Source organism: Cyprinodon tularosa, unplaced genomic scaffold (genome assembly GCF_016077235.1).
Source record: "Cyprinodon tularosa strain WSP-4 unplaced genomic scaffold, ASM1607723v1 ctg17, whole genome shotgun sequence".
Lineage (NCBI taxonomy): Eukaryota > Metazoa > Chordata > Actinopteri > Cyprinodontiformes > Cyprinodontidae > Cyprinodon > Cyprinodon tularosa.
This window is the reverse complement of record NW_024038531.1, coordinates 991,267-1,015,231: the sequence shown is the minus strand read 5'-3', so window position 1 is coordinate 1,015,231 and position 23,965 is coordinate 991,267. Positions and strand designations below refer to the sequence as shown.

Sequence of the window (23,965 nt, the reverse complement as noted above, 5' to 3'; positions counted from 1 at the left end):
TAAGCTGTCTCTTCACCACGACAGACCAGTGCAGCGCCTGCTTTTTAGCAGCAGCGGCACCAATCCATCTATCAATCTTCCACTCCATTCTCCCCTCACTTATGAACAGGGCCCCAAGATACTTGAGCTCATCCATTTGAGGCAGGAACTCTCCCCCAAACCGGACGGGGGGAAGCCACCTTTTTCAGGTTGAAAACAATGGCTTTGGACTTGGATGAGCAGATTCTCATGCTGACCACTTCACGCTCGGCTGGAATCCTCCTTAGTGCATGCTGTAAGTCTAGGCAGGAGGGAGCCAGCAGAACCAGGTCCTCCGCGAAAAGCAGATACTCGATCCACTGGTGGCTGCACCTAGAAATCCTGTTGGCTATGAACTGGACCAGTGATAGAGTGTAGCCCTGCAATAGTCCAACATGCACTGGAAACAGGTCCAACAATGCTGGCAATGTGGACCAGACCCCTGCTCCACTTGTACTGAGACTTGATAGCCCCTAGTAAAGTAAATGGCAGTGGTAACTGAGTGGCTGGTGGGCGGGTCGGTGGAGCGAAGTGGGGTCCGAGCAGCACGGATGGTGAGTGGTCCTGCACAGTTGGGCAAACCAGGGGAGAGCCGGAGGGTTCCGAAGCCCGGCTTGGTAACAGCAAGGGGGCCTCGGAGTGGGATCCTAGTAGGAAGCGGAGGTAAACTTGCCTTGGGGCAACAGAGCACGAAGCGACGCTTGGAGAGGGATCCAAGGAATGAGGCAACCTGAGATAGACAGGAAAGAAGAATTGCGAATAGTACACATAAGCTCTCAGAAGACAGTGGCCAACTCAGGCATACCACACTAGATTAACACTCTGCCGTCCTCCAGCTGTCAGATCGCCGCTTAAATGCTCCCAAGCAATGCTGCCAAACGAGCTGCAGGTGTGCAAATTCAAAGTATTTAAATGAGTGCTTTAAAAAGGATTAATAGTACTGTATACTTACTAATTTGCCTGAGCTGGGAAATTACTGCAGAAAACTATAGCTACTTTTTTAAACTGCTTTCATCAACAGTTATTAACAGATGGAATGGTTAAAAAAAAAAAAGTTAAACAAAAAAGGAAATAGATTAATGATGGTTTGATCATCTTTTTTATACCTTTCTTTACACTATTAAATCTTGAACATGCAATAACATTTATATATTAAACTTTTTAAAAGGTTACAGGAGGAAAAAAAAAAGAATAAATGATATTTGCTCTTTTCAGTCTCCTCTTACCTTTAGTGAGATAAGAGCTGCCCTTATGAAACCAATTTCCAGGATATAAATAATAAAACTTTAATTCAGTGTCCCTTTTCTTATATGTGACTCACTGCAATGCCCTGAGGTTATCTAGTTCTTTATCAAAGGAGATCTAAGCTTAGCAAAGGGTGAAATGGACAAAGAATCTATGTCATAAAATAATCTCTGCAGAAGGATGTTCAGCAAATAAATAAGAAAAGTTGGTCTTGTATCTTTTAGCTGATCTAATAACAATTTGTATTGGTGTTCATGGAACTAATCTCAGAGTTTTCAAAGAACAACAGTTTATTTCTGAAAATGTACTCAAGGACAAACCTTTTGTAACAGCTTTTAACTAAACATTTGACATTTAATTGTCAGAACAGTCATTCTAAACAGCTGTGTAGCATTGTGGATTTTTAAGATCCCTTTTCACCTTTAAGTTATACTTCCATCCATTATCTGACACGTTTGTCCCGGGCGCTGGTGCCTATCTCCAGCTGTCTATGGGCGAGAGGCGGGGTCCACCCTGGGCAGGTCGCCAGTCCATCACAGAGCAACACAGAGACAAACAGGACAAATAACCATTCACGCACACACTCAAACCTAAGGAGAATTCAGACAAGTCAATTAACCTAACATTCATGTTTTTGGACTGTGGGAGGAAGCCGGAGTACCCAGAGAGAACCCACACATGCTCAGGGAGAACATGCAAACTCCATGCAGACAGACCCCGGACCGGGAATCGAACATAGAACCTCCTTGCTGCAAGGCATCAGTGCTACCCACTGCACCACTGAGCAGCCTTATATTATATTTATAACTATTTTTTTAAATACTATTTTTTTAAGATATGTCATGTTTATATTTTATTTCCTGCAGAATAAAGCTCTGGCAATAAGATATATCCAAATAAAAGTTTGTTTAATTTATTTAAACGTAAAAAAATAAATAAAAAATTGGTGTTGATAATTTAACAGTATATGGATTAAAAAAGGAGCAGTTAGATTAAGAGTTGAATAAGGGCAGATTCCAATAATCAGGAAGGTAAATGAGTGACTTCTGTTTAAGAAAGAACAAAGTTTTGGGGGAAGGAGATCCTGGTGGCTTGTAGAGGCAGGTGCTGCAGCAAGGATGAATGTTTTAGAGAGAATTTCTATAAGGTGAAGCAGATAAAGATATAAGCTCTTGACAGACAGTATAAGATGCTGGAAAGCAGACAGACAAGTGATGACTTTAGATACTGGTTCTGTATTGGACAAATGTAGATCGATTTTCAGGAGCTGGCTGTAATAGTGAAGATATTCATCCTTGTTTGCTATAGAAAACTGTCAAAAGCTTTCACCTGCTAGGCATAGAAGACAAAGGAATCTAACTAAAAAGAGGTTAGCAGATGAATGTGAAAAATAACTCAAAAATAGTGTCAATGAGGGTATACCTGGGCTCAATTTAAGGATTTTTATCAGGTAAGTTCTGTTTGTGTTAAAAGTATGACATCCTTAAAGTATGTAAAGAAGATTCAAAACTCAAATAACCAATAAGCATTCCTTGTTTGGGCAGGAAATTTGCAAGGTCCTGTATGGCCACCCTTCTTATTAGAAATCTGTTCTGTTCGATTCTAAAGTTGAGAATATCCTTCTGTCCATCAACCTGTGAAAAATCACCAAATGCCATTCTGACCTGAGGCCACTCTGACAGCAAAGATTCCTCTTCATTTATCGGTCAACAGAGACTTATGTCAGTTCTGAAAGATATAATTGGCAAGGAACTGGACCTCCATATGAGCAGCTTCCTGGTTCCAGCTTAGTTAGCTGGTAATATAAACTTTTCTTTGGGTCTGTACCCCATTTCATTCCTTTTTCATTTCTTCTTTGTAGTTGTTTGTAACAGTGCATTTGCTTTTTAAAGAGATTTTGAGAGCTGAATATTTTAGAGCACTGGAAAACTGAGTAGTTTACAGGTGCTGGTCATAAAATTAGAATATCATGAAAAAGTAGATTGATTTCAGTAATTCCATTTAAAAAGTGAAACTTGTATATTATATTCATACATTACATACAAACTCATATATTTCAGATGTTTATTTTGTTTAATTTTGATGATTACAAATGACAACAAATGAAAATCTCAAATTCATCATATCAGAAAATTAGAATATTGTGAAAAGGTTCAAAATTGATGGCCCCTGGTGCCACACTCTAATCAGCTAATTAACTCAAACCACCTGCAAAAGCCTTTAAATGGTCTTTCAGTCTAGTTCTATAGGCTACACAATCATGGGGAAGACTGCTGACTTGACAGTTGTCCAAAAGACGACCATCGACACCTTGCACAAGGAGGGCAAGACACAAAAGGTCATCGCTAAAGAGGCTGGCTGTTCACAGAGCTCAGTGTCCAAGCACATTAATAGAGAGGCGAAGGGAAGGAAAAGATGTGGTCGAAAAAAGTGTACAAGCAAGAGAGATAACCGCACCCTGGAGAGGATTGTGAAACAAAACCCATTCAAAAATGTGGGGGAGATTCACAAAGAGTGGACTGCAGCTGCAGTGAGTGCTTCAAGAACCACCACACACAGACGTATGAAAGACATGGGTTTCTGCTGTCGCATTCCTTGTGTCAAGCCACTCTTGAACCACAGACAGCGTCAGAAGCGTCTTGCCTGGGCTAAAGAGAAACAGGACTGGACTGCTGGTGAGTGGTCCAAAGTCATGTTCTCTGATGAAAGTAAATTTTGCATTTCCTTTGGAAATCAAGGTCCCAGAGTCTGGAGGAAAAGAAGAGAGGCACTTCATCCACGTTGCTTGAAGTCCAGTGTAAAGTTTCCACAGTCAGTGATGGTTTGGGGTGCCATGTCATCTGTTGGTGTTGGTCCATTGTGTTTTCTGAGGTCCAGGGTCAACGCAGCCACATACCAGGAAGTTTTAGAGCACTTCATGCTTCCTGCAGCTGACCAACTTTTTGGAGATGCAGATTTCATTTTCCAACAGGACTTGGCACCTGCACACAGTGCCAAAGCTACCAGTACCTGGTTGAAGGACCATGGTATCCCTGTTCTTAATTGGCCAGCAAACTCTCCTGACCTTAACCCCATAGAAAATCTATGGGGTATTGTGAAGAAGAAGATGCAATACACCAGACCCAACAATTCAGAAGAGCTAAAAGCCACTATTAGAGCAACCTGGGCTATCATAACACCTGAGCAGTGCCACAGACTGATCGACTCCATGCCACGCCGCATTGCTGCAGTAATACAGGCCAAAGGAGGCCCAACTAAATACTGAGTGCTGTACATGCTCATACTTTTCATGTTCATACTTTTCAGTTGGCCAACATTTCTATAAATCCTTTGTTTTTATTGGTCTTCAGTAATATTCTAATTTTCTGATATGATGAATTTGAGATTTTCATTTGTTGTCATTTGTAATCATCAAAATTAAACAAAATAAACATCTGAAATATATGAGTTTGTATGTAATGTATGAATATAATATACAAGTTTCACTTTTTAAATGGAATTACTGAAATCAATCTACTTTTTCATGATATTCTAATTTTATGACCAGCACCTGTACTATCTTTATAAAATTCAAGAGGTAGGAGCTTCTCATTCAAACACACTGGCATGTAAATACTATGATTACTTATTTGAGGGTAAAATAACCATTGCTATGTCTAAAGTGCAATGATGTATTATTTATTGCTTTTTTTCAATCTTAAACAATATAAAAAGCAGCAAAGGTCAAATATCTCAATTTAAACATCTTAATGAGTGGTTCAGAAATAGAAAAGCTATGTAGAAGAATAGAAATAAATGTACAAATAGAAACCACTTTACTATACTATCCTTTAAAAAAAATTGCTTTTTTCACGTTTTGGTTGTGGTTTAGAGCAGTGTTTTTCAATCCTGGTCCTCAAGGCACCCTGCTATGCATGTTTGGGATGTTTCTGAGGTTCAGCAAACCTGATTCAGATGATTGCAGTTCAGCAAAGCCTGATAATCTGCTATCAATTGATAACAGGTGTGTGAAAGCTGGGAAACATCTAAAACATACAGGCAAGGGTGCCTTGAGGACCAGGATTGAAAAACACTGGTTTAGAGGACCCAAATGCAAAGGCAGAGAGACTGGGGTGGTTTCTTGTAGTTTTAATGATGAAAGCAGTTCACAAAGGCAGGAATCCAAAAATCCAACTAAAAATGTAACACAACCAGAACCATGGAGACATCAAGGGAAAACAGGCACAAGGAGCCAGGGAGAGACGAGGTGAGAAGCAACGACAGGACCAGCAACAACAAGGAACCAACAAGGAGTGACAGCAGAGGGAGAGAATAAATTGCTGACTGAGACAATGGCAGGGCCAACGAGCTGACAAGGAGCAGGTGTAAGAGGAGACAATGAGGGAGCCAAGGAGAAAGGAACACACACAAGAGGGCAACAGAGGAAAACAACAGAAAAACCTGGGAACTAACATAAATCTAGAAACTATAACAAAATAGGAATTGAACTAATAAAGCTAGGAAACATGGAGCGAAGTAAATAAAAGAACCAAAACCATGACACGCTTAAGTTCTGCTATTTTGGAACAAAATATATTTGGCTTGAATGCTGGATCAAATATTTAAATGATTAAAGTAGACTGGTCTGTTTAAAGTTAAAGTTATAACTTATGTTGTACTTTGATTTTCTACTGGGAAATTATTAGGATAGGAATGTTGTTTGCCTAAACGATACATATGACTCAAATATCCAGATTTAAATTTGGGTACAAGTCACATAATTATATGTTTATACTTTATAATGAGGAAAGAATATGAATCAGTCAGCTTCCCCAAAGGAGCATCCTATTTCTAAACCTTCTTCAGTTTAAATTAATCTTTGACATTTGATAATAAAATCAATTTCCTTTTTCCCTCTAAAACACAAATAGGTTTCTAGTTTTTCCTGGACTTAATTATAGTTTTATACATTAGCATTTAAGTTTTTTTCATGAGTTATATATCTTCAATAGATACTATGTAGATTTGAAATGTTTTGTTGCCTATATGTGTTGTTCCTTTAGTTTTTTGGTTAATTCAGAGAAAAAAGTAATTATTATTCTATATTTGAATTTTATTAGTATTGATTCAAAGCTCTCATCAAATTTTAAGTTTTTAACCTAGGCAAATTTTTAGTAACACAACAAATCTGCTGAGTACACTGAGATCTGCTTGTTCTTTTTTTAAGGAGAACAGTAGCTACCTGACGAGGAAATGTTTACCCTTTAAATCTATTTGAATAGATTTATGAACTTTAAAAGTATTTTATGCAGCTAATCTAATACAATTAAAGCAAAATATAAGATATTTTTCCTCCAACAGTTATTTATGTATATATTTGTGTGTGTTTGTGTGTTTGGTTTGAGTTACAGTATCACTTTCCTCTGCCATTAGAAGAGAGGTAATCATTTCTGATTAAAGGCCCAGTGAGGATACTTGGCCTTGTGTTGACAAGTGCTAATATACCACCCAAGGGTGCAATAACCTTGGCTGGGGCCTAATATCGAGAGGACATTATAGGTTTTACTGTCACTACTGAAAATGTGCCTACACCATCTGTTCAGAAAAATAAGTAAGGATGGAGGGAAAAACTAGGAGTTATTATCAAGGTTTAAATGAGTCAAGGCCAGTGTTCAGTCTGGCCTTTCATCCACTGGCTTTAAAAAGATATATAAAAGGCTCCAAGCATGGGATTTTTCCTTATTTTGAAACATCAAAGCTCCATATTGCAGCGTATAAGATGTTCTCCTGCCTTGAATCGTTAGTGTGCAATAACCGCAAATCTACTTTGCAACTTCAATGGCTGATGAAAAGAATGGAAGAGAGGAAGATAGAGACGGTGACTGCGAAGTGTTTCACTTGATCGATGGCTTTTGAACATTAGAAAGTAGATGACTCGGACTAATGGTCATTACCCAATAAGTTTTCCCTATTCCATACATTCTGGCTCATGAATTTATTGTCGTCCTCTGTGTGGGTCATTAGAGGTTAGTAAACCTCACAGTTTTAATTGGCAGTAGCAAAAGCAAACCATTTCATTGTTTTCAGAAGGCACTTGTATTCTTGGTTGTTGTGGGAGGATGTATGAATGACAGTTCCTCTCAAGAACAAAATAAGTGTGTTTTTGTGGAAGTCTTTCACAGCATTGCGTGTAGTATCTTGAATAATTGATGCTTTTGCATCTTAGGACCTAAAGGTACCCACTAGATATTAGTATTCTTCAGATGCTTAAGGCAGCCTGTGTTGTTTATGCTGCATATATGTTAGCTGTAGCTGAAATTAGTTATAAAAAAGTGTACAACCTTAAAAGAGGCCTATCAAGATTTACTGTGCCTTTTTTCAATTAAGCAAACTGTAGTTGATTTTTTTTTTTTGTTCTTTAGCAAGTGCTCTTTGCAAATACCTAACAAGACATATGTTTACAGTTTAATTAGAATAATAGAGTTTTGGGATGGCTGAACCAAAAGCAAGACATAAACCTGTAAACATGCTTCATCATCACCAAACATCACAGATTTGGAGCTCATCTGCAGAGATGAATTGTCTAAACACCAAAGGAACAACAGAAAAAGCTGGTGAGCAAACACAAAAAAGGTTTTACTACTACCCGTCTACCTGAATACTGTCGTGGGAAAGAAGTATTCAACTATTCACCCTAGTTAAATACACAGAGATCGATGGATTTTACTCAGTCGGCACATTTATTCATATCTTTGCAAAGAGAGAATGGTCATCATACAGCCCTTATGGCACAGCATTCTGCCCTGTTCTGCATGAGCAGCGTTAGCCCCCCCTTACTTACAACAATGGAAAAGTAGTCAAAAAAATTATAGACACTTGGTTAAACAGTAACATGTTATGAATAAACCTGAGAAAGAATCTGGTTTGTTATGGGAATAAGCTATGTCTGGTCTACAAACACCATCCTGCAGAGAATGGTGTGGCCTTCAAGGTGTAACAGACTTAGTGAAAACTTTTATAGTGAGTAAATGAGATAAATTAATATGTAATAGAAGAGAAATAAACATTTTCAGACAACAAATACCAATTTCATCTTTTTTTTTTGCAGATTTTTTTAAATGGTATACATAATTTAAAATTTACATTAAATACATTTGCACTGGTAAAAACATCTTACACAAACTTAATGAAATAACGGCTGATAAAGCATTGTGTTATTTGTCTTTTTGGGTGTATAACCTCGTCTTCTATCCATCAGGAGCTGGATTAAGCCCTAAAAAAAAATTTTCCTCTCTGAAAGACATCTACTAGGGAAAAAACAGCATTGTAGGGATAGCTGGATGGTGTTGCATCAGTAGAGCTCATTTTGATTTTCTTTCCCATTTAGTCTATTTTTCACTCCAGGGACCATTTCCAGGTACCAAGGTTTGTTGTTTTGGGGCCATCATTACCTTTCTGTGTTTACAGATCATTTACCCGGGTAAAAAAAAAATTAAAAAGGTAGAAAATTACCCCAGAAAAAAGAAGCACTGAAAGGGAGGTGGAGCTTTCTCATTTGATGTTTGAATGGAATTTTATGGAGAGAACATGAACCATTTCAAATTGACAGTTTTATGGTTAAAATTAACAGAAAAAGCAATAGCCTTGGAGGCTACAATCAAAGTTTCAAACAGCAGAAACATTGAAAGAATGCCAGCCAGCCACTTTCAAGGTACTGCTACCTAATGTTTTAGGTCTATATTTCTCTTAAAACACAAAGATTCAATATTTTTCTGGATGTTTTTTTTCTATAAATAAATGCAGTTGTTCCCTGATATTACTTTAAACCAGTGTTTCTTGATTTTGATCACTGCCTTGCATGTGTTAGATATCTCTATGTTGCCGCACACCTGATTCAAATAATTGCATTACCTCTTCAGCAGCAATAAATTGCTGCAGATGCTTTCCAAACATCCATTCATATAAATCAGGTGTGTGGCAGCAAGAGAAACCTAGAACATGCAGGACAGTGGCTGAGAACCACGGGATTTAACCCAAGGAGTAGCATTCATGACGACAATGAACTTGAATCCAGAAGCTAGATTTGGATAATTATATCACACAATATTTATTATTGTGCCATTTATAACTCGTTTATCCCAGCATTTCACTTAGTAGCATTTTTCCAATAAATAAAAAGAACAACATCTGCTCTATTTTATACATATTTAATCAAGTATCAGCAAAGCTGTTAATAGAGATCGGGGAAAACATTCAGCAGCTGATTAAAACAAAATTCAAACTCTTTGAAGTAGAGATAAAGAGGTGTTTATCACAGCTGGCAATATCTACGTTTAATACAGCCATGAGCTGTATCTGACTCAAAGGTCAAAATCGTTGAGAAATGTTTGATTTGAAATGTTAGACCTACAATTTTAGGGGATTTTCAGCTGAATTTTTATGTCTTTGAAAATCCAATGATTCTCAAAAATATAATGCATTGCAGTAAAACTCCTTGCCTGCTTTTGTTTTCCTTCATTATCTGCCGAGTTGTGTCTGGTTCAAACAAAAAGATACAAGAATGTATGAATTTAGGACATTAATGAAAATAAAAGTACAACTACTGAATAAAGGTCAGCTATGTTATTTTAGATGGTTAAAAAACTGATTTATTTCGTTCCATATAAAGACTGAAAGGTTTAAGTCAGTCCGACACCTTTCCTTAACACATTCCTCTGTTCTTTGTTCCCCTTTCACAGTTGGTTACACAATGAATGACCTGATCTTTGAGTGGCTGTCTGACAACCCCGTTCAAGTGGCTGATGATCTCACACTCCCACAGTTTGTGCTGAAAGAAGAAAAGGACTTGGGTTACTGCACTAAGCACTACAACACAGGTGCATCATAAACTCCAGTTGGATTACCTAAAAGAAAGCAATGACCCTACAGAAGCCAGCATATATTGTGCACTTAATCTAATACCTTCCACAGTCATATAGTTACATTGATCTTAGAAGATTATTCAGGGAAACTTTGTGGTTATTTTGCAATCAATTCACACTCCTTAAACATTTTCACTATATGGATAACAAAAACAAAGATTCAGTTAAACAAGGTCACACAGTCAGTTTGACCAAAGCTTTCCATCTAAGGAAAACCAGCTGATGGCATAGTTTTATTGTCTCTTCAGTAGTCCATCACTGTGCGCATGCTTGAGCGACAGTGGAGAAGAAAACTCCTTTTTAATGGGAAAAAACCTCCAGCAGAACCAGTCTCAGAGTGAGCGGCCATATGTGAAGGCCTGACTGGGGTTCACCGAAACAGAAGCAGATATACTGGTTTTTAGTTTTTTGACCCACATGCAGATGTACATGGTGAACCAGTAAATTTTCATGTTTTATTTACATTAAGCAAAAAGAATCTGGAAGCAGCGAGGACTGCAAGAAGTCAATTGAACTTCCTGGTTGGTCTGAGGGGAGACAGCATGCTGATTAGGAAGGGTTTGATTGATGACAGCTGATGACTGATTGATTTGGTTAATTAGGAGATGGAGTGGTTGGATGGTTTTGTAGGGGTTTAATTTAGCTGACTTTGCAGACTGAAAACCTGCAAAGGTTTAGGACACTGGCAGCCCAATCTGCTCAAAGAGCCATATTGGACCCAAAAAACAAAAAATAAATCTTTCTGGAGCCACAAAAATATAAAAGTCTTATATATGCCTCGTATGGCAACATGGGCTCTAAGTGTATTATCCCACTATAGTAAAGGACTATGTGGGCTTAAATATATAATAAGCAGTCATGATTACATGTTTATCCTTGAGCAAATATCACATAGCTGCATGAGGTGAGGGAGGAGCAGTGAACGTTCTCACCGCCCACCACCCTTCATCCCGCGGTTTAAGTTTTTGTTGCATTGATGTAATTATAGAAGCACGATAAAGGAATCTTTCTATGGTGAACGTGTTTCTGTTAGGAGGAGTTGATTGAGTCATGAAGAACCAAGCAGAAACTGACATCCATCAGAGCAGAGCTATCTAACCCTGAAATCCCATATCCTCCGTCACCATCGTTCCTTGGTGTGATTTATATTTTTAGGATTTGGGGGGAAAAAAGGAAGAGAGTTTACATTCCTGTATGTATAGCTCTACCTGTTTGACCTGTGCATGGATCTGTGGACGGTTTTCCATCCTTGCAACCAAACTAGCAGCAGTAGTGGAGTGGCAATCCACTTCTTAAATCTATCTTTGCCCTCCTTTAATTTATCCAGAAGTTCTGCAATCTCACTGGTCGGCTGCAGATTTAGCTTGCCTTCCTTGGAAATGCCTTTCCAAATTGACAACCTTTCATTCCAAAGCAAAAATGCAGGCAATCCTTCCGCATTGATAATGAAAGCAAATGAGTCGCTCCATTATTTGAAGCTATTTTCCTTTTTTCCCTTTGGGATCCATGGTCCGAGACACACCCACCCCTTAGTTTGCCAGGCACCGCACCACACTGGTTGAAAGTTGTAACCACTGATCTCTAAGGCTATAATGCAAATTATTGTTTAAATGTATTTATTATACAAATGTTTACAGAGTTGGACAACATAATTTATTTTTGTTTGACCTCCTGCACACCGCATTAAATCAAACGGGGGAAAAAATTAAATTTTCATCAATTTTTGAGAAAGCTCTAAAGGGTTGCCGACCCCTGGTTTAGGAAAACGTGAGTGAGAGCATAGCTATATTGTATAGAAATGTCGTGCTGGAGAGCAGGCAGGCACGTGATGAAGACTCAGAACTGCTGCACACAGGTGAGACCTTTTCCAAGAAGATCGGAGAGGAATTGAGGTTCAATGGTTTTCTGGGACAATAACAAAATCCACATTTGATTTAAAAGGAACATTAGATTTAATTCTATATTTGACTCAATCCACTGGGTCAAGAGATGGTTTCTTAAGTAAAGGTTTAATTATAGTTCCCTTAAAAGTCTGAGGTACATACTGTAACACAGATAGATTAATCATGTCTAAAATGGAGGAGGAAATTAGAGGTAATACATGCTTAAATAACATAGTTGGAACTGGATCTAACATACAAATTAAGGGCTTAGATTAAGATAATAGTTTTGCTAACTTTGAAAAGTCAGCTGGATCGAGGCAGTCTAAACCCGGCTTAGATTCTATGGTTACCTCAGATAATACTTCACTTCCGAAGGATAAACCAATCATATTTAAAAGGGTGCCAAAAATTTTTTAAATTTTTAAATAAAATCAATCTTATTTATAAAGAATCCCATAAAATCATTACTGCTAAGAGCAGGGGGGATGGGCGGTTCAACAGAGCTATGGCTTTGGGTGAGTTTGGCAACTGTATTAAAAATAAATCTAGGATTTTTCACATTCTCCCTTTCTTCGGTTTCAGTAGTTGTTAGCTAGTTTAGTTTTTATTTTTTGAAAATGCTTAGTTTAAGTTTAGTTTTTATTAGTTTCAATTATAGTTTTATTGTTTTATAAAATAGCACTTAATTACAACATAAATTGCCTGTTAAAGGTAAGCCAAAGAGGTCATGATTAAAATTAGCCACAAATCGAACATGTAGAAAAGTGGAGTCTTCATGTGGGATGTTTGGCATATAGTTAATACTCCACATTCACCATTAAAAAGACAATAGCAGCAATAGTATTCTGTGGGGATGCTTCTCTTAATCAGGGTAGAGAAGCAGTTTGTACTTGAAAACCATGAATCATTTTTCCCACAATTCACTCGTCAGTCAGAAAATCCCTTTAAAATGGTTTGAATATCTGGTTGTGACATCAAGAATCTGAAAGAATTCAGGGATTAATGAACATCCTTGCAGGTTTTGAGTTAATTATCACATGCACTGTTCCTGCAGGTAAATTCACCTGCATCGAGGTGAAGTTTCATCTAGAAAGGCAGATGGGTTACTACTTGATCCAGATGTACATCCCTTCACTCCTCATCGTTATCTTGTCCTGGGTGTCCTTTTGGATAAACATGGATGCTGCACCGGCCAGAGTTGGTCTGGGTATCACCACTGTGTTGACAATGACCACACAAAGCTCCGGGTCTAGAGCTTCACTGCCAAAGGTAAATCTGCTAATTGGCTATATTTTATGTTGGTTTATAGTTGGAATGCTTACAAAGTAGCAAGACAAACTAAATTGTAATCATAGTAATCTTTTAAAAAGCAGCATGCTTCCGCTGCAGTAGTTTGAGATTTGAGCAAAGCATGAGCAAGGGGAAATGGTGACACATGATTGACAATAAAAAAAAAGTTAATATTTTAACACCCTACATCTGCCTAGTATTCAATGTTCCACAAATTGGACAACTAACTATGAAGCAGTTGTTGGTTGAAACTTGTTTTTTCACCCACATTATTTACGTCAGTGGACTGATTCCCACTGTTTGGTTCAAATTATGGAAAGTAAAAAAAAATGAAAGAGAGTTGCCATTGCAAAAGGTGAGTTTAAAACTGGGTTGGGCCAGTGTGAAATGTGATTCTCCAAGAGCTTTTTTTTTTCTCCTACTCCAAGAGCTTTTAAGAAGTTTGTTGAAGTTATTTTTCAATTTCATATGGAGGCTATAGCGATGTAAAACACTGTACTTCACAGAAGACAGGCATAGCTGCACATGTCCAACATTGTTCTTTATAAGCATCCAAGTTGTCCCACATTTGTTTTTTGAGGTCTGGTCACCATAGATCCATTCTATATTTTATGCATTTTTTTTATGCAGAAAATCTACAATTTTCTCATTGACTAAGCCTTTTAAGTTTGTTCTTCAAGAAACTTCAGTCTGCGGGGTTACAGACCAGTAGTAATTCCTTATGATGCAGTAGTTGATACGAAACTTAGACAGTTACCTGTTTTCCATTTTTTAGAGTTCAATTTTCTAAAATACCTAAATGCATGTGTTTCCATGACAGCAGAGAAGAAATGCAGAAGCATCTCACAGTGAAGGTGTGCAACCAGACAGTCTTGGAGGAGCTAGATTTTTTTCCCCCACAGATTATCTGCCTCATGTTAATGTCAGGACAAGTTTAGCTAACATGTAAAACATACTTTTTCTTACTGCACCTTTAAAACAGATACATGCTTTATCTTTTTGTCCTGATATTTTTTTGATGAGACCTGAAACAGTTCAATGGGATGGGGACAGATGTTTAATTGTATCTACATACAAGTTACAAAAGTGTATTTGTGGGCATCATTCAGAGAAAAACAACGGGCATGCTTAGTTAAAATGATTTAGTCATAATTTTGCATGATTTAGGATCTATTAGGCATGACTGTGGTGGATCATAATAGATGTATAATTTCCTTTATCTCTGTTCTAGTCCGTACCTTTTTAACAACCGGAAATTGGTGCCTAATTAAGTTAAGTCTCAGTGCAATGCTTGAGTATCACTGATGTGCTGTGGCATGTCTTCTTTCATGAATGACACAGCTGGGGCAATCCCCAAGTCTTGGCCGTGACCTGTCTGGTCGCTATGTGTCAGCTGCCCACAACCCACTTACTCATTTAAATTCTAGGTCATGCAAGACATGAAAGTTGTTCCAACCCAGAGCTGAAAAAAAAAAATGGGTGTATGGTGACCGACCCACAGTTTTCCCTAAGCCATACTAATTGTCTTTTGATCACTGTGGTGTTTTCTGTTCTCAGGTATCATATGTGAAGGCTATTGACATATGGATGGCAGTGTGTCTACTGTTTGTGTTTGCTGCCTTGCTAGAGTATGCAGCAGTCAACTTTGTCTCGAGGCAACACAAGGAATTCATCAGGCTGAGGAAAAAGCAGCGGCAGCAGAGAATAGTAAGTGTAAATTGAGCAGAAATACAGACAGCTAAAGGCTGTCTCCAGGAAGTGAGACATTCAAACTACCACATGCTACAGCTGATTCCTAAAATGTAGGCACACAGTAAATCACACACATGCACATGTACATCTCCTTGCAGGATCCTATAATGTTGACTTATGTGTCTTGTTATTGTGGCATGCTGTATATTTTCGACCTGACAACATCAACACGCTACAGTTATCTGTCATATTACATGAGGAAAATCTGTTCATCCCAGTGCAGCTCATTTCCATGGTGGGCACTGACCTGTGAGGAGCTTTATTTATGTCACACCATTTGATACAGAGAAACAAGTTTCCATGATTCTTAGGTATATGAGAGCCAGTAGCCCTGATGACCAACTTCATGCACTGAAAATATATTCTTAAATTGATTACGATAACACCTTCTTAAACCTCAATAAAATTTTACAAATACACTGATCAGCTAGAGTCGAAAGAAGACAACCACCCTTTTTTTTGTAATACTTTGAGATGTTTGTTCCAAGAAGCTGTACTTAGTGAACAACCAGAAATATGAAGTTAATACATTTGAGACAATTTGTTCTGCTTTATTCCTTTTGACTTTCATTCTCTATTAAGATTTGGAAATCTTAGGCCACCTTGCTCTAAATTTTAGTTAGGATGTTAACCATAACTGGTTTGTTTTTATCTGCCAAATTAGAACAAGCTTGTTTTAAAGGAGACTTCTCCCTTAGCCATATTATGTGGTATTCTCTCTACTCCCATAGTAAAAACAAAAATGTTTTTGATTAGATGATTATGGCTGTTATCAAATTTGGCTGAATTTGCTAACAGCAGGTCAGCATTTTACAGAAAACAGAAAATACCCTCAAATATCCAATCAGTGCATCCTTACTTTACATTTATGGTGTGCACTCAGCAATTGCTTGTATTGTTTCCCTCATCTTCTCTACTTTTTCTGCAGCAACTATGTTATTTTTGGTCTTTTTTATTTTTTATTATATTAGCTTCTGGAAATATAACAAAATATGACTTACTGTATAATCCTATTAATAATACATGTGACCTTACACATAACCAAAAAGAACTCTTGTAGAATTAATTCATGCTTTAAATGTTGATGAAACAGAAGTTTGCAGTTGTAGATGTTGTTTGTAATGTTTCTATTTAAGGTACGTTTGCTTTGATTATAAAATCATTTTGTACATGATACCCCTGTTAAACTAGATTAATTTTTTTTTCAATAAAGGTTAAAGAAAGTCTTTTTATAGACAAGCCATCTTGACAGACTAATGGCTTAGAGTGGACAGTTACAGACCTGCACTGTATAAATGTAGAGGGGTCACTGGGCAGAATGCCCTCCTCCATCGATACATGGGGGAGAGTACAATAGCCTTTTAGGGAAAAGGATGGTGCATGTCCACTTCTGTAGCACAATTACTCCCTCAGAGATGTTTGGGGTCAAACTATATCTGAGATGTATCGACACATGACCCGACTAGTTACACTGGAGAAAAGTTGTGAATTAAGTAGAGAGTAAAGTCCAAATCAAACGCAGGGTTAATTAATGCATTGGCCTTTATTCTTTAGATAGAAAAGAAAAAAAAATTTATTCCCCAAACCAGAAGCCTGAAGTGAGTAATAAAATCAAAGGTTAAATCAAAGCAGTAACTTTTTCCCTTGTTATTTTTATATTTTCCTTTTGGATGGAGGCGATTGGCAGTCTGGCTGCAAGCGTTGAGTCTTTGCGGAAAGCCAATGACACTCCTGGTAACAACTCAGCCTGCAGGAATCTGAGTCAGCATTGCAGCGCCTGTGCAAGGGTAAAAACAAAACAAAAAAAAGGAATGAAGCCTATGTCAACCCTGACCTTCCAACCCAATTTCTGTCTGTGCCTGCAGCCACCCAAATTGATTGTGTTGGGAAAGTTCACCTCAAACGTGAATTTATACTGTCATCTTTCTCAGAGCCAAACCCACATCCTTTTTTTTATAAACCTTCTGTTTCTCACCTTCTGCTCCTGTATGCCAGTACTATCCCAACTACAAACCTCCTTCCTTTAATCCTCTTAAACATGTCTTCTCTTAAAATGTTTCAAAGTTGTTCTTGTTTTCTTTCTTCTTCTTCCTTTAAAGCTGTTGTGACGTTAACTAAGTTAGTCTTATTCAATTTTATTTTTATTAATAAAGATACGTTAGAAGTTATTATGTACGTAAAAGCCGAGCTTGGTTCTGACGACCATTTACACATCACACTATCTCGGTTCCTCGACTCCTCACCTCCTAGTGACGATTTGTGGTATTACTGCCAGTATTGAAGGAGGAATTCAAGCAGTTGGTGGTGGTAATGCACCAAAAGTTGTTTGTCAACCGCCATAAAACACAAGAAGAAGAAGACGAAGAAGGAGAGAATCAAGCAAATCAAAATGTTGCGTGGAGAACATTTCGATTGTTGTTTATAGTTGTTGTTCTTCTTCTGTTTTGTGTTGGTTGGCAAGCAACTTCCGGAGGGGCATTACCGCCAACTGCTGGAATGGAGTGTGAATCGGGATGTGCAGCCAGACGGAGATGACGCGTTCTGCTCATGCGCTCTTGTTATCAGAGAACTGAGCCAGGGAAAACCGAGCCGAGCCCACCTCTGGAACTGCTCTGCAGTTAGCGCGGTCCGGTTGTGTCTAGCTCGGTTCAGTTCAGTTTGCTTTCCATTTACACACGATAAGTTATCTCAGTTACTGAGCTCGGACCGGTCTCGGCGCGGTTTTTCAAGGGTAGTGTAAATGGGGTAATAAAATAAATGGGGTAAAAAACATGGGGTCTGTCAAAAATCACTACGACGGTAAAAACAAGTGTCAGCCAAAAATCATTAAATGAGGAGCTTTAAATTGTAGTTTTCCTTAATCTAACACAGTACATAACATTTTGTTAAAACCCCACAGCTAAATAAAATCCACTATGTTCTGTGTGGCTCCACCCTTATTCTGGCTTTAATGTTGCACCTCCACAGAGCCATGGCATCATGATAAGGTCCCTCCTGCAGGAGGCCTTTGGCTTATTTTTCCTATTCTGGCAAACTCCTCCTATAAAAAGAGTGTTTGTAAATACCATCCCAAAAAAAGTAAAAACACTAATTAAAAGGCTAAAAGTTGTTTTCAGTGTTGTGCATTCCATAAAAACATGGAACACAATTTCAGACAGACCGCAGAAAGGATGCTAAAAAGGAGTTTGTGGCGATGGCACCGTGTACCATTCTCCATTGTAGATTACCATGTCTTTTTTTCACTGGGGGCTTGTATAAAGTCCTCCACTGGCGTGCTTTTTCTGAAGTTTTTCTGTCCAGATGCAGACTGGCCAGTCCTGAAGATGTCTTTGGTTAATTGCTTTTGTGCAGCTGTGGCTTTTAGGTCCATATTCGATAAAACTGTTTTCTGTGGATCCTGGCAGTGATTTTAGTGAAGGCCGATGTAATCCGATCTTTTTTTTTTTTTGCCTAACATTGCATCAATATCTGATCTATAATCTTTTTGCTGCTGTAAACACCAGAATTTCCCCATTGTGGGAAAATAAAGGAATTTTCTATTCTCTTTTGTTGTAATTTTAGATCGAGACATCTCTAGTTTTAATTCAAAATTAAGTTATACTCCTTAAATTATAACATAAACATAGTTGTATTTTAGTTGTCTGGTAGACTGAAACATTGCTGTTTTTTTTTAACAAGCGCTTAGGAAACAGAGCAGAGATTAATAACAGTTATTACCCTTGAAGAACCATAGACCCTAGCGCATGACATACTGTCTTATTAAAACAAGAGTAGGAGAAATAATTAAGTAGTGCTAGGGGAGGAACTATACCCTATACCTTTACTGTGTGGTGCAATTTGTCATTTGGACAGCATATAGTAACTATAAAGTATTTCAAAACCAGCCTGCTGTGATACAGGCAATGTTAAAGGGAAATGACATTAACAGACTTAAACTTTGGAGCTCCATGTAAAGACAGCAGGGGTCAATTACAGGGTATGTGTCTTAGAGACATGGTGTATATAGAGCACACAGTTTGCATGCACATCAGTAGAATAGCATTTGATGGGAGCTTTTAAGGTCTATGTTTCAAGATTGTCTGGAATTTGGCAGCTGTCAGTGTTGGTGAGGGTGAAACAAAGTAAGAGGTAAAAAAATTGGATGAGAGCTTTCAAAGGCCTTCACACTGAGTGCTAATCGTCCAATTTAGATCACACATCTTCACTTCCTCCTGTTAAAGCGAATCTCGTCAAGTGTCATCTAGGCTTTCATGATTAATCTGTATCTATAAATATTAGCTTCAAAGGGCAGAGACAATCTCTTATTCAATGTAAAAATAAACTGTGCCTTTTTTAAAGTAGTATAGAGCAAAAAGTTACCATTACTGCTACTACTATCTTGCTCTTCCAATGTTGAGATCAGACATAAGAAGATCTAAAATCTACACAGGGTATTTTTGTAGAGAGAAATTTTGAATATTGCATTTATAGTTAGAATTTTAGAGCAAATTCTGCTCCAATTCTGTTTTTGTTGATTTTAAGGTTTCCTCCATTACGTTCAGAAATAAGGCAAAATAACTTAATTTCAATTCAGTCTGTATAATAGACAAATATAAACAAATATAACAAAATAGATAATAAACATGCTGAAAGTAGAAAACATCACTGAGTATAAGATTTGACCTTTAACTAAATGCAATGTAAGATTTGATGTGCAAAAAAAAAACAGGAGTTGTTCCCATCCCCTGTCACCAAATACACTGAGGGCAGAATTATTAGTATTTCAACCACATCATCCTTTTCATACTCCAAGCTGTATAGGCTTGAAAGCCAACTACCAGTTAAGTAAATCAGGTGGTGTGCATCTCTGTTATGAGAAGGGGTGTGGCCTAATGACATCGACACCCTACACACAGTGTGCTTAATTATTAGGCAACTTCCTTTCCTTTTGCAAAATGGGTCAGAAAAGAGATTTGACAGATCCTGAAAAGTCAAAAATTGTCAGATGTCTTTCAGAGGGGTGCAGCAGTTTAGAAATGGCCAAGCTTTTGAAGCGGGATCATCGCACAATCGAGCGGTTCATGGAAAATAGCCAACAGGGGCGCAAGAAGCGTGTTGAAAAAAGAAGATGCAAAATAACTCCCCATTAATTGAGAAGGATCAAGCGTGATGCTGTCAGGAAGCCATCAGCCACCAGTTGTGCCATGTTTCAGAGCTGCAACATGTCTAGAGTGCCGAGAAGGACAAGGTGCTCAATAAATATCTGAAGACTGATTTCTCCACTGATTTTATTGCCTACAGTAATAATTCTGCACAGTAATATTTACCTGCGCACACAGACATTCACAGACATTCTCATAAAACAAATCAACTTCCAAAAAATATTAAACTCTGATGTTAAGGAGTCTTTTGGGTTGATTGAGAACACAATTGTGTCCCAATGATAAAAAGAATCCTCAAGAATACAACTTGCCTAATAATTCTGCACACAGTGTACTTGCTGGATTGTAGATAATGATGCGAAGCATGAGTTCAATCATTTCAACCTCAGAAGAATAACGCTTCACCAGTTTGCCTGGAAATTGGGTTATGGTGTATTTTATTTGAATATGATCTAATTAGAATGTGTTTAGTTGAATAAAAATTTCTTTAAAAGTTTTGCATTGAATTGAGGTAATACTTAGTCTTGTTTATGAATTGATCATGTTGGTCAAGTGTAATCATCAGAACAGATGGACCCAGAATTGAAACTAGACCACTAGTGTGAAAACTTCACACAGTTTATTGAAATGAAACTGCTGCAGGTAGTCTCAGCAACTAGGGCAGGAACCTCTGGAAATGGAGACAGAAGATTAGTGACCAGCTTAGCCTTACAAAGTACATCAATCACAAACCTAAGGGTCACTAACCTTCTCTTAACCCTCAGTCTGGGAAGAACCAATGGGTTAGGTTCGTGCCGGTCGACAGTGGGGCTGAGGTTGCTGGTCACTGGTCAGGAAGTCTTAGAGAATAACTCCAGCTGAGTTACAATGTTCCTTGGTCAGGCAGAGGATCAGAACCATGAAGACAATAGTATGCAGGAGGAACAGGAGGACAAACCAGAACCAGGCAAAGTCCAGGGTCAGAGCCAGGTGATTGGAAGTCCAATGAAGTAACAGAGGGAAATCCAGGACGAGGTCAAGAAACAGTTCCAGGTTAGGCAACGGGCAGGCAGACAAACAGATCAGGGTCGGGCAGAACAGGCAGGCAGTCAGGTCAGACATGGATGAGGCAGACTCAGAAACAGGGACAGATCAGTTCGGGCAATCTGGCAGGAAGTAATAGATCTCAGCAATGTCTTGAAATAATCTGGCTCTGATGTTTGGTGTAAAGGCTGGTTATAGACTGATAGGTACAGGTGGATCAGATGAGTGGTTATTAGAATGGGGCTGAGCTGAGCAGGTGTGTCTGGTGACCAGACCAGCATCAGTACTGAGATCATGACCTCAAATGAATAGCATAAGATAAAATCGATTGCAAATTGATACTATCTCAATTTGATTCAGTTGAACAGAGGTGCAGCGGTAATTCATGCCAACTGTTCAAGTTCAGAACATAAGAAAATGCTCAACAAATTTTTATTCTACATTTGCAAATCATTTAAATCCCAGTCAGTCTATCGTTTCATCTTTTCTAAGGAGACTTAAAGATGGCCTTTAGTTAAGGGACATCCTGTATACCAGACATGAGTTTTTCAACTCAACATACCAAAAGCTTGGAAGGATTGGCATTACAGGAGAACTAGATCTGTTTTTCAATAAATTTCATTAATAATTGTTTGAACACAATGGGGGAATTCAACTTTCAGCTCAAAATGGTCAGATGGTCATTGTGGTAGAAATTGTCATTTCGGTTTGTTTAGCATTTAAGAGACATCATTTTTTATTCTTAAAATCTACCTTTCAAGTTTTTTTTTTTTTTTTTTCTAAAAATAAATTCCCAGTGTTTTTACTGCTGCTATTTTGAGCAACTTGACCTCAAATACATCTGGAAAATCCCCTTGTAATCAGTTCTAAGTAATATGGAAATCAAAACACAAAAGCAATCTTTTTTTCTTGTGTTTGCCCCCACAGGAGGAGGAACTAATGAGGGAGAGCCGAGGATTTTACTTCCGTGGTTATGGACTTGGTCACTGCCTACAAGCCAAAGACGGGACTGGTGTGGAAGGGCCCACGGTTTTCTCCCCTCTTCGCCCAGTCACTTTATATGACGGTGAAGTACTTCACAAGCGTTTCGTTGACCGAGCTAAACGGATCGACACAATATCTAGAGCTGTCTTTCCCTTGAGCTTTCTCATATTTAACATCTTCTACTGGATTACCTATAAAGTGCTGCGACATGAGGACATCCATGCAAACTTGTAAAACGCTTTCTGCTGGCATTATGTTGATGTTTTTCTCAGAACCAAAACTGCCTGTTTGACCCATTACAGTGAGTAAAAATACACACACAAAAAAATCTGAATTTTAAGGAGGAATACTGCTTCTCAAAGCCAGAATAAGAAATGAGAACAAAGTTGTGCTCAGGTGCGCCTTAAGGATCATTGACGCGAAGAAGAAGAGTATGTTTAGCTCAGTGACTTCTCATTAGTATCACTGGCCACCTCCTTGTATGTTTGTTTATTAGAGTTGCTTGGATAATGACAAATCAAAATGGTGCCAACAGCTGCAGATGATGGATTAAGAAATTAGAAAAGTTGATCCTGGCTGAATGAAACATACTGACTTGAATTTTGACACCACTCAGCTTTAAATGAATGTTTTTGACAAATAAAAAGTTAAAGGAACATTTTTATAACTTTAGATTAATACATTGGTATATGGGTGATGGGGACTTTGATATTTCTGAATATTCAGTAAGTGATGATTGATATCATTTTAATTATGTGATTAATAGATTATATCTGTATGTATGTCTAGCAGTGTATTAAAATGTATATAAGCCAAGCTGTTCAACTCCACAGAGCACAAATATGTATTTACTTTGTCAACTTTAAATAAATTGTTATTCTGCCAGGAAACAATACAGGAGTTTGCTTCTCTTTAATCAAAGTATTAAGGTGAATACTTTAAAAAGTGTGCATTAGAAACTCAAGTCACATATACAGACGGTGTGACGCACAATTACTTTCCCATTTCAGCTCACTAATAGCTCCCATCAGCTCGACAATCCCAAGAGGGAACGTAGCTTAAAGAAACAGTGGAAATGAAATGGTAAAATAGAAATCTTACAGATTAAAGTAAGCAACTAGTTCAAATCAGTGGCTCAAAATCTTTCATGTAACTCACCACTCTTTGTGTGAGATTGATGGGAGCTGCCTGTTTGTTTCCTGGTGTCGGTGGGGGACTTTGTAGGTGTGGAAATCCAGGGATGAGGTGGGGGGAGTAGGGAAGAAGGACCAATGGGTTTTTTAATGGGAAATCAGAAGGCTGTTTTATCAACTAATGAGTTTGAAAGGCGCTTCGTGTTCCACAGCTAATGACCATGAATTGAGAGAGGCAGCTGGAGCCGTCTGTCCTTTTCTCAGCATCCTAATCAACTTCTTGTGGAGAGTGTGTTTAAATGTCACTCCAAACACTGCATGAAAAGTGAGATTTTCGTCCCCGTAAACTCCCGCAGATCTGCCTGATTTTCGTCAGTTTCCGACAATTTGCAACCCGTGCTTGTCCGCGTTTGTCGTGCCACAAATTGTCGGAAACGTACCGTGACGTATGTGGAGAGCGATCAGCTGTACTAATGGCCCTAATTAGCATATGAATGCAGCAAACCCGCGCGGCTGGCCAGGTCTGGCTTGAATAACCTACTCAGTATTGGCTGAAACCACTATTCTCAAACAAATGAAATCGCTCGTGATTGGCA

At 38.2% G+C, this 23,965-nt stretch overlaps 1 protein-coding gene across 2 annotated transcripts in view; it reads left to right on the top strand.

The window, feature by feature from the left end:
* The window catches only part of glra4a (glycine receptor, alpha 4a), an 88,252-nt gene extending 65,123 nt beyond the window's left edge, over positions 1-23,129 (top strand). Inside the window, exons 7-11 of one of the 2 annotated variants that reach the window (XM_038281280.1) lie at positions 9,981-10,118; positions 13,101-13,315; positions 14,894-15,043; positions 16,765-16,875; positions 22,180-23,129. In XM_038281280.1, the coding sequence (XP_038137208.1) occupies positions 9,981-10,118; positions 13,101-13,315; positions 14,894-15,043; positions 16,765-16,875; positions 22,180-22,470 (905 nt within the window). In that variant the 3' untranslated portion in view covers positions 22,471-23,129. The remainder of the gene's footprint in view (positions 1-9,980; positions 10,119-13,100; positions 13,316-14,893; positions 15,044-16,764; positions 16,876-22,179) is intronic. The other variant, XM_038281281.1, reaches the window with a different exon arrangement.
* Positions 23,130-23,965: the final 836 nt, after the last annotated feature.